Source organism: Schistocerca nitens, chromosome 2, assembly GCF_023898315.1.
Source record: "Schistocerca nitens isolate TAMUIC-IGC-003100 chromosome 2, iqSchNite1.1, whole genome shotgun sequence".
NCBI lineage: Eukaryota > Metazoa > Arthropoda > Insecta > Orthoptera > Acrididae > Schistocerca > Schistocerca nitens.
In genome coordinates this window covers 926,439,098-926,451,253 of record NC_064615.1, presented here as the reverse complement: position 1 = coordinate 926,451,253, position 12,156 = coordinate 926,439,098, and the positions used below count along the sequence as shown (strand labels likewise).

Here is a 12,156-nt window from a genome sequence, read left to right as displayed (position 1 = left end):
AGTTAAAATTTTCCAGTTGATTAAGTGATTCTTTCAAACTGTTTATAATACCTGACAACTTTGAAGTAGATTTTGAACAATCTATTCCAATTAATGAAAGATCAAACTCGCATGCTCTAACTACAGAATTTGTAAATTCATTGTACTCATAGAAGGTTTTGTCTTTAATAAAGTATAATAAACCATTTGTGTATCTAAAAACAGATTAGATACCGGGAGGTATGCCTGAAAATACTTTCGTTATTCGACCATATTTTTTACTTCTCTCTTTACATTCATCGATTTCTACAAAGTAGACTTCATCAAAGAATACAAAACTTCTACCAGAATATGTATTCACAGCTGAATGTAGAACAACATTTTTTCTCAAAGAAATATATGATAAAGTTGTTGGATATCCATATTTTAACCTGAATGATGGTATTGCCATTATATACAGCTTGTTGTCGATGAATTAAATAACATCTCCAGATGGTATTTGATATGCTGCAGTTATATTTTTAAATCCTTTTGGAAGAAAGGTTAACCAATCACTTATAAGTTGTGGCCTAGTATGTATATCTAAATTATCCAAATCCATTATCCAAACCCATTTCTCATAGTAAATATATAGGACCTGATCGACAATCAGAAAGTTTTTAATTTTATTATTCAGTTTACATAATTCTGGGGGATCTAAATCTTCTTCTTCTTCAGTTTCCTCTTCTTCCTCTTCATCATCTTCTACAATTGGTTTTCCATATAAACTTTGTACTACAAGAATATTATCTTTACTTAATTCAATATTTGAACTGTTATAAAAAGGATACATAATTGAAGTATTTTGATTTGAATGAGCAATCCCCAATGTGTGACCAATTTCATGAACTAAAACTGCATAAAAGTTTATCTTCTCTTTTGGAGTATTTGTATCAATGTCAAAGTACCAATCTTCATCTTGATCCATATGGATTTCTACAACATCATTATTAGAATTTGGGTAATTTGCATGAGCCAGTACACCTGATTTACCATCAAATCGTTTAGGACAACAATGTTGTCCACTTGATTCTTTCCTATGCAAACGTCTCTTATTTGAAATGGTGATGTCATAATTTGAACTATCTTCTTCAAAAATTATATCTGTATGCTCTTTCCAAGTATTAAAAGCAATTTCACTCAATCCTTTCATTCTTTTCGATGAACCTGCATAATACCATTTAACAGTTTTCTTATTCCATTTAGCAATATGTGAGGTAAAAGATACTGCATGATCTTCTACACCACATCGAGGTTTGTTTATCAGATCTAAAGTTTCTTGATGTATTTCACCAGTAGGTTTCAAATTAAACTTCTTTTGGAATAAAATTAAGGCATTTTTGATATCTGAAATTTCACAAATATTTGTTGACTCTGCTTCGAGATATCCAAATTCCTGTAAATACTTTATAATGTTTTCTTTTTCATTACTATCTTCTCCTGTAGCTATCTTCACTAACAACAAGGTTACAATTAATATTTTCATTTATATAGGTTAAAATTATTGAATGAATAAGAAAATAAAAAAATCTCTACTTCCACATTATTTATTGTCTTTAGTGTACTGTCTACACTTAAAAAAGAAAGATAAAAGAATTACAGAATAACATAACTCTTATTAACCCAACTATTGTGAGAATTATCAAACCCCAACCACTTAACATATACTTTATCACCTTTCTTCTTCAATATTTTTTCAACAAGATATACATCTGGATAATTTGTCTTCTGTAATTCATATTCATAGAAGGAACCTTTTATCTCCTCACCACTGCTGTCTTTTAATTTATATGTAACTGTATTGGATAACACAACATCTGTTATTTCAAATATCTCTGTTGACCAGTTAGCAGTATATCCCTTTTCAAATATTCCATTCAGTTTACTAATCCTCACTTTATCTCCAACTTTATACTCATTTTTCTCAAGGACTGTAACAACACTCTCCGGTTCCTAATTCTTATCAACTTCTTTTGGTTTCATTTTTATTGTCCTATGCTTCGTGTTGTTGTATTCATCAACCAATTTGGAGACTAAATCAATCCACTTATAATTACCTTGAAGAGCAAATCTCTTCCACATTTTCTCTTTCAATGTTCTATTAAATCGTTCTACAACAGATGCTTTCATCTCTGTAGAAGTAGAATAATGATTGATATCATACTGCTTCATGAGTTTTTCAACATCTTTATTATAGAATTCTTTACCATTATCTGTTTGTAGATGTTTAGGATGTCTTATATCAAATATTGTTTTAAATGCATCAGCTACATTTTTACCTGTTTTATCTTTAACTGGAATAGCCCATGCATACTTTGAGAAAACATCAATTACTGTTAATAACTATTTATAGCCTATTTTTGAAATTCCTTTCAGTTTTCCAGAATCCATTTCTACTAAATCTACTTGCCATAAATCGTCAATACCAAGTGAAATAACCTCTCTTCTGGGAAAATTTTTCCTCATTGGTTTATGTAATTCATTTATGATTTCTTCACGAATATTCACACTTCCAGAACCAACTTTATTTTGATCTAAACAAAATTTTTTTAATGAATTTACTCTTTTTGCTTTGACATACTGTGCAAATACCATCAATCCTGTGTCTTCCATTTTTAGTTGTTACTGTTTGAGGATGATGTGTCTCTGTATACTTCTTACACTTCAAACACCAAATGTGATCATTCATTTATAAGTGATAAAAAAGATAAAATAATGTTAGATGATTCTCCTTCAGATAATAATTCACCAAATACATAAATTACAACATCTACAGGGACTGTTTTTACTGATTCCTTAAGCATTACAGTAAGAAAATTTCCTTTATTCACTGTTAAGGTTTGACTTTCTGATTTGATTAAATGCAGTTTATCAGATACACTTATAGATATATCAAAATTCTGGAAAGACAGATTACTGTTTATATTTTTACCTAGTACCATGTTTCTTCTTAGTTTGAAGTTATACTCAAAAGTATGCATCTTTTCTTCATCTCCAGTAAGAAAAGTGAATTCAATTATCTGTTTATCATACACTCTGTTCTGAAAATTGTCTATTTGTGCAATATAAGGTGCTAAATCAGTTTTTGTGAAATAATCAAATAAAACTTTCTCAATCTCTTTTTTACTGTAGTAGTTACTGAACTGTGTTAGAATACCTGAGTATTCAGCTTTACTAACAACATCCAATAATTTGTTTTCAAGATACTGTTTAGTAACTGCATCATATCCACTTATTGGATCAGCAATATTAACAACTCTTCTGCCAAGGAAATTGACATAACTCTTTGATTTCTTAAGAAGATCTGTAAAATACTTTTGAAACTTGAGAAAATTCTTTTCTACATCTTTCAGCTTGTCTAAATCGGGTAACACTATATCACTTGTCTCAGCTATCTTATTTCCAAAAATATCCATTTATTAAGTTCAAAATTTCATCAAACTTGTAACCATCGGAAAACAGTTTTAAAACGAATAAACATAAATGTCCACAAATATAATCATCGAATTTTTGAATCCTTTCTACATTATAATACAACTCATCTGATCCTAAATATTTAACCAATTCTGTTGGAATATTTCCTCCAAATGAATCAAACACATACTTATTGTTACTGCTTTTATAATAACAAATCCAGTGTGTGCCAACATGATCTGATTTACGATACCACATTCAATTTTATTTGGCTTTAATGGAAGTTCATCAATCATGAAAACACCTCTAAAGTTCTTAATTTTCAGTTCTTTTAATACTTTTTCTGTATCAAAATTACTTAGAGCGTGTTTATAGTTCTCAATTATTTTTTTGAAATTTTTTTTAATCCCAGTACCTTTCTTCTTCTCCATCTCCAAATTATGTCTCTTTTGTTCTACCAATTCAGCATCTTCTTTCTTTTTCTTCTGAACTGCACTTGTAATTGCTGCAGCACCTCCTGCTAATGATCCTAATGCACCTAATGCCGCAAATAATAGTGGGAGAAAACCTCCTTCATGTTCATTTAAACCAGAACCTTCTTTCTTTTGTTTCAAGTATTCAAAGATCTTTTTAATAACTGGAATACCTAATGTCAGAATAAGAGAGCCACCTTTTTCAATCTGATTAGACTTTTGTCTCTTCTGAACATCAGTTAAATAATTATCAAGGAAATCGTATCCATTCACCTCATTCTTTGGTAACTTTATCTTCACAGATTTTGGTTTAGTTTTACCTGCAGGAGTAATATTATAATCAATTGAAAATTACTTCATTTATATAGGAAAAAAAGATAAAAAAATAAAAAAGATATCTATATTTCAATCTGACACAATTCCTTTAATGTTTCATTTCTAAAATTCTCCTTAATTCTTCGTTCCCTCATTCTCAGTTTATTTCTAAGTTTTTCTTTTTCATGCCATTCTGGATCTTGCATTTGTCTATGGTAATAATCCCTTCTGCTTCTACGCTTCTTCTCCTAATTTCTAGTCTTCTCACGATTATAAGAATATGCTAAAAGTACATTTAGTAAAATGGATTTATCATACTTTTCTATTTCATTTTGTTCTTCCACTCTGAGTTCTTTTCTTGATGAAACTATAACCGACCTTACAGGTTCAATTCTAAAATTTTCAATTCCTAAATTTCTCATATGTGTTGAAACAGGTTTTGGATTACCTTTCCTTGCATCATCTCGATGACCTGCCATTCTTTTACTTAACAGAGCAATTGTACTACCAATATATATTTTATCATCAATTGTATTTGTGATCTTGTAGACTGTACCATGTATTACATTCATTTATATCCAGACACATTTTTAATAGGAAAAAACTTTTTATTCTATAACCCAAAATCGTTATAATCAATACCCATTCCAAGATTTCTTTTTCCATACATTATTCCTCTTACAGCAGATACTGCTATTTTCTTTTTCAAATCAGCATCTGGACTGTGCATTCTCTCTTTTCCTTTAAGTTGTAAAATTTTATCTGCTTCATGTCGGGACTTTAAATCTTTGTTATCTCTATATGCAATATTGTGTTCTTTACAAGCCTCATCTAATGGATTGATTCCTTTATCACCACGTGCCAGTCTTTTTTCTAACTTCGTAAATTGACCACAGTACCAAAAACCTGGAATATGCATCTCAGGAAATGGTGCATTGTTTAAAACCCAGTTGACTAATTCTTTACCATATTTCTCTGATTTCCAGAATGTGTGTGGTAAATTATTCAAAAATCTGATTAAATATGGAATACCTTTAGGATTATTAATTATAAAGTCATTAAATTTGTTTGTTAACATTTTAGTTATTGCCACCTTTTCCTTGTGAAAATTTTTATTTCCAGCTAATTCTTCTCCATGAATAACAGTTAATCGATCAATTAAATCTCTCACATCATTCATCCAAACATATTCAACAGGTTTCTCTGTATACTTTTTTATCAATCCTTCACCAGATCTTTTTGGGCTTGATTTGTTTCTCAGTTTCTGCCATATTGGTTTAATTAATTCATTATATTTTTCACTTACACTGGATTTGGGCTTCTTGGAATCTGGATCATTGTTTTGAAATATTGCATTAGTTAATAGTAAAATATCTTCATATGTATCTAAATCTTCTTCATAATACCCATCACCATTAACAGTATTTTGAGTTAAGAGATTCATTAAATAATCTGTAGCTTTGTAAACCTTCCCTTTGATTAAAATTGTGTCATTATTAAATTTAACTTGTGAATCGCCTATATAATGTTTTCCATTTTCAAAGCGTAGCCCAAATACTCTGTCATTAAGAGCTCCAAGGTATTTTGATACTGTTGGACCAATATAGGTAGTTGGAGGCAATAATTTCTCTGTATTCATCTTTTGTTTTTCATTTTGTTCTACACTTTTCACCGTTTGTTCAAGTTGTTTCTGTTTTTGAGGTGATGGAGTAGAAACACTTGGAATATCATCATCTTTAGGGAATAAGCTTTTCTCAAATGATGTTTCAGTTGATGTTGAAGGAATCGGAAATATATCATCATAATTTTCTTGATAATGATGATGGTAAGGAACCATTTGTTTTTCAACTTCTCTGTTTTCTTCAATTCCTTCCTTAACTTGTTGAATTGCATCAATAACAGGCTGATCTTCTTTTTTATATTTCTCATACTCTATTCTCGGTTGTTTCTTCCATGTTCGAAAAGCTTCTTTCAACTCTTCTTTTCTCTTTCTATTTCTCTTTGCTTTCTTAACAATTTCAGGATCATAACCACTATGCTTACTAACCTCCTTAGAGTGGTCGTATTTTGCGAACATTTAGTAAGGAGAAAATATTGTCATTTCTGTCGATGTTTATTAATCATCTTAAACATACGTGTTTAATATTCACGTTGATGTTGATGTTCATGTTTGATGTTTATGTTTACATAGCTAGAAATTTTTTATTCTATCTCTGTACTTTCCATCATTCGCTTTCCTCGTTAAATCTATTGTAATAAAACCAAAATCATCATTCCAACATTTACTACACATTTCTTTAAACTCATCAAATTTCAGATCTCCACCTACAAACTCGTGATAAATGTGATTCAAATTTGTGTCATCCTGTCGAAAGATATTCAAGAAGTGGAGATTATCCCTCACTAATTGTTTTGGAATCTTGGAATATGTCTGAGCTAAATAAAAACAATCTATTCCTTTATGTCTACCTCTAGTAAAGTATTCTCTAACAATTTCCTGATTTTCAAGAATGAAATCGTCAAACAAAACAACTGAATTATCTTCACATTCATCTAGACTTATTGAATCTTCATTGTTATCAATGAAAGTAACAATTTTGTCATCAATTTTTTCTTCAATTTTATTACACTTTTTTATAAACTCTTGGTATTTTGGCTGATCCAAACTTTTAGAATAAACATACAAATGATTTATTTTATCCCAATTTAACCACCCTGGAGCTAATATATAGTTATCGATCATTAGAGTTGTTTTTCCACATCCACTTGGACCAATAATTGCACATCTTATTGAGTTAGGTAATAATTCCCCATGCTTATTTTTCGTTTTCCTTTCTTTTAGGCGTATTTTCGGTTCCCAGTCAGTCATTTATTTAGATAAATTTTTCATCATTTAAATGAGTAGACTATTTCTATTGAATGGTAAGACCTCAATATTGAGAAAACGATTAAATGTTCCATTAAGAGATGAGTTTAAACAAGTTGCATTAGTTGGCTTTTATTCAACATTTCTCACACCAAATGTTACAGCTAAAAATAATAAACTGTATTCTGATGGAGAGACTATTGTTATTCCAGAAGGGCAGTATAGTTTGAAAAATTTGGAAAGATTTTTTCACATGAACAAACCTAATATAAGTATTAAACCAGATGAAGTTTTAAATAGAGTTGTTATTGAAAGTGATGTTAAATTATATATGGATGTAAAGGATGGTATTGGAAGTCTGTTAGGCTTTAGTAATCAGACTATTAATGCAAATGAAAAGACTGTTGCTACTGATGTTCCCAAAATTATTCCATTTGAACTGATTAATGTAAGATTTAATTTAGCAGATGGTATGTTTGTGAAAAACGGTGATCATTTTCACAGAGAAACGAATATTATTGCTTCATTTAAGCCGAATGTTGAGTTTCAGGATATAGTAATAACTGTAACTGATGAGAATGTAGAAATAATCGATTTTAATGGAGCTGATGTGACAGTTATTTTAGAAATGAAATAAGAGTATTTTTAATCCTATATAAATGAACAGAATAGAGAGCTATCAATTTCAGTCATTTCCAGTAAACGAGAAGAGTAAGTTTAATCTGAATGTTCCCAACAAAGATGTGGAGATTAATATCAATATCGGTGATGGTTGGTTACATCCTAATCGAGCCCAGCTGTATATGAGTTTTGATGTTATTCGTGAAGATGGAGCAGATTTTTCTGCATATGAGGGTAAAACAAATGCAAAATTAATTGACAATTTTGTTACAAAGCTTTTTGATTTGATAACAATAAAGAAGGGGAATAATATCCTTTCTAGAATTGAGAACCCTTTTATTTCCTCAACAGTTTTACTTCAGTTAACTTCATCTCTTTCTGATAAAATATCTTTGGAAGGTATTATAATGAACAATGGGAAAATAATTAGGAAGAAGAATGAAGTTCTATATCCATTAGAACTGCTTGGTGGATTCTTCAAGGATTACAAGGAAATGATGTGGGAAGGTGATTTAACCATATCTTATACATGGAGTTCATCTGTGGCTGATGCTCTTCTTAGATGGTCTAGCACAAATACAGATGGAACTGTAGTACCTGGAACACTACCTAATGAAGGAAAAATAGTAGAATTCCAATCGTAAAATATGAACCTGAATATGAGTTAGAACTGGAACAAGAAAGGCTTAAAAATCCGAAAATACCTATATCTTTTTACGAGCTGCAGACTCAAGAAGAAGCTGGATTAAGTGGTAAGAAGAGTTTTGAATTAGACATTACAAATTACTACAACTCTATGGAATTCGATATGCCCTACTTCATATTCGTTGTGTTTCAAACAGATCAAAAGAATAATCAGCCAGAGATTCATCACTATTTGATCACGTTAAACTTCAGAATATCTATCTAAAGAAAGGAAGAAATGAAGTTTTTCCGCAAGAAATGTGGAATCTGAATCCACCAGACAATTTTCTGAAGGCTTATGATGCCTTTAGAGATTTTAAGCGAATTACACTTTTGAAAGGAGATATCGACGTGAATCCATACAATTTTATTACGAATTATCCTATTTATGTGATAAATATGACTCGTAGGAGACATGTATTAGCAACACAAAAACCGACAATGAAACTGTGTGCTGTGTTTAACGATAAGATACCTGCAAATACTTTGTGTTATATCGTAATGTATGGTAAGAGAAACTTCACTTATGATGCACAACACAGAATTCGTTCTGAAAATTTTTAAGTAAATAAATGAATAAAAAACTGGAGAAGGTTTTTGATGTGTTAACTGCGTGTTTATATTTCTTCGTAAAGTATTTTAAGAGAGAAAAGTATAATAAAAATTGAAGATGTTCTTTTATTTTCTTGTTTTGTATATGGTTGGATAGGTCATTTTATGTAGATTATGCTAGCACTTTGAATTTTTGAAATCGGTTAATAATCAGCTGAGAAATATCGATCTAATGTGCAGCATTTTAATACACACGTCTTACTGCTGTCGAGCCGCTGTTCTGGCTTGCGGCTCGCTGCAAATGTGGATTACGTAATCACTTCCACGAGTGACGACCTTGTGGTCTCACGAGTAGATACATGTTTCCTGCTTCGGACAAGAGATAGCGCTGCATTCGCGATATAGTGTGAAATACATGGGATCGCTTTTTACTTTCAATTTACGTAGCTCTTTAATGAGAGACGATTACACATTTCTCTCGTTTGGAATTTGTTTAGCTTACTGTTTAGGAGGAAACTAAAGTGTTATAAATCTTTTATGTAGCCCATTACTTATTATTTTCAAGCTTGAGTTTACGTTCTTTAGAAACTACTTTTAACACGCTTTAGAGCACTATATATACAACACACGGCAGGTTGTGTACTAGTCAAACTCTGTATAAGACACTGACCGAAGGGAGTGGCTATTACCGGAGGTCATTAAGTGTTGACATGCAGAGAGTGCTGCCATTTGACTAACGTTTTTCTGCTCTCGCTTCTGTACGACTCATCATCATCCCTGGGCGGGTTTGAGACCTGTCCTAAAGGAAGGGGTGATGTGTTTCAGCCCGAATTAATGGAGCGCTCTGTTAACTCAGAGATACACTCTGTGCTGCGCTGACGTACAGGAGGTCGGAGGCTGGAAGCTCAGTCTATAGGTGTAACTGAGTGGAAGGCATCTAGTGGGGAACGTTTTGCTCCTTCATACCATGTTGATATAAGGAGGGTTGATCCAATGAATGAATCAATGGTGTTCTTTTACTTATATATTTACTTGTGCGGGCTCGTTCAGGCTGATGCGGGCTTGTGCAGGGTGATTTTTCAGATTTTGATTAAATGGATGACTTTTTAAGGTTATTGATGTTATTTTTAATTAATTTTCTTGTTTTCTTTTATTTTGCGATTTTTCGTGCAGGCTTGGCTGGCGCAAAAAATCGAGATTTTTTAAAAGTATAAAAATAATCGATTTATTTCTGATTTTCGTGTGTGAATTACGAGAAATGTTTGATTTATTGTGATTTTTTGATTATATGAAAAATGCGCTAGGTCTCTCAATTCTCTACTACTGGTAGTGATAAACGTTTTCCCATATTTGCCATGGTTAACTTTGAAATACTAGGTTAATCTGAAAGGTGTAATTATCCTGATACACATCCTGCCAATCTGATCACTTTTCAAAATGGGTCAATAAATTTTTTTTGACACTGAAAGTTTATTATCTATGATAACCGAAGTCAGTTTAGTACCTTTTAGTTTTCAAATATATGTAAAATAAATTTTAACTACGAAACAGTTCTTAGGGAGTGGACTGTAGGTGACGTTTTTTGTGTGAGAGTGTTTTGGTAAGTGTGTGGGGGAAACATCCAAGCATGGCTTCTAGAAAGCGAGTGAGGAAACAAAGGGAGAAGGGAAACCATGACACTGAGAGGAGGTAGAGTATTCTGTTAAACAAGATAGGATAGGATTTCGTGGTCTGATTTAACTTACATGAAGCGTATATAGGTGTAAAGTTGGCGCCACGGCAGATTGGGGTGGGGGGGGGGGGAGGGAGTGAAGGCTGTTTTTGTAGTATGAGCTCAGCAGAGTTTGTGAGTTACTAATCGAAGATGAACTTATACGGTAATTGGAGTCAATATTGCGTGCGTAGGGATTGCGAAGATGGATGTTCGACAAGAAAAGAGAGAGAGAGGTAGAGATGAGAGGGGAAGATAGAAATCGCATAGTGAATTGGACTGGAGGAGAGTAGACAGGTATGGAAGATGAGAACTGCGTGGCGTTCGAGGATTTATAAGCAGTAATAGAGTCTTAAGAGTGCAGGAATCCAGCGTAATCACACATCCAATTCTGTTTATGTATTCTGCAAATCACCTTCTCGTTTGTGGGAAGGGTCGCTTCCCCCCCTCCCCCCTCACCCCTTACTGTATCAGTAGAAATGGTCCATTGGAGGTAAGATAGTTTTGAAGTTTAAACATGATGTCTCTCAAAAAATATTCCATGACTGTGAATCTTAGTTATGAAAAGTTAGGTTAGGTGTGAAGCCTTTGTGTGAGTTCTCATTTCTCAAATTTTTCAGTCATGGCCATTTGTCGAGTTATGGTTGGATGATGACCTCTGCGACACTTTCGCGCTTACTAAATAAAGCTGCGGGTAAACGCGCTGCACTTCGTTGCATCGATCAGTTACATCAGTCCTAACTGCCACGAATCGCAGGCTGACGACCTATATTGAAATATCGGTTGAACGGGTGTTTTGAAATCTACCTCCTTCGTGGATGAACTAATCTTCCAGACGACGCTTCCAATCAATCTCTGTTTGGCATCTGTGATAAGGCTTATATAGTCCTAATGTGTGCGCAGTACTTTACATTTGTTTCTTAAGAGAGCGTACATCGGATCAGAACTTTATGGGTATGGTGTATGGTGGCCAGCTGTACTCCACATTATCGATAGCTTATTAACAGCCCGATTCGGGATTATTGTTTTTCAGTAATATTTTTGTCCTCGATTATTTGCTGGATGTAGTCCGATCTCTGTCCCCCTTTACAGTTTTTACGCTCTACAGCTCCATCTAGTACCACGTTATTTAATCCCTGATGTTTTACCAGATGTGCTGTCATCCTGCTCGTTCTTGTTGTCACTGTTTCCCATATTTTTCCATTCTCATTCCTGACCTTAGTACACCTGATGTTCCAAACTCATTTGTTGCTCGACACTGAAATGCTTCGATTCTCCGTTTCACTACTATACAATGCTATGCTCCAAACATATGTTCTCAGAAAATTCTCTCAGAAACCGGGGTCTATGCTTGATACTAATAGTCTTCCCTTCGCCAGGAATGCCCATTTTTCAGTGATGGTGTCCTCTTTGCTCCACCCGTCGTTAGTTACTTTGCTGCCTAGGTAATAGAATTCCTTAATTTGATCTACTTCGTGAACATGAATCCTGATGTTAAGGTT

At 32.8% G+C, this 12,156-nt stretch overlaps 1 protein-coding gene across 1 annotated transcript; it reads right to left on the bottom strand.

The window, feature by feature from the left end:
• Nucleotides 1–454: 454 nt before the first annotated feature.
• On the bottom strand, nucleotides 455–1,171 carry LOC126235455 (macrophage metalloelastase-like). Its single transcript, XM_049944178.1, has one exon. The coding sequence runs from the start codon at nucleotides 1,169–1,171 to the stop codon at nucleotides 455–457; it is 717 nt and encodes a 238-aa protein (XP_049800135.1).
• Between the last annotated feature and the right edge of the window lie 10,985 nt (nucleotides 1,172–12,156).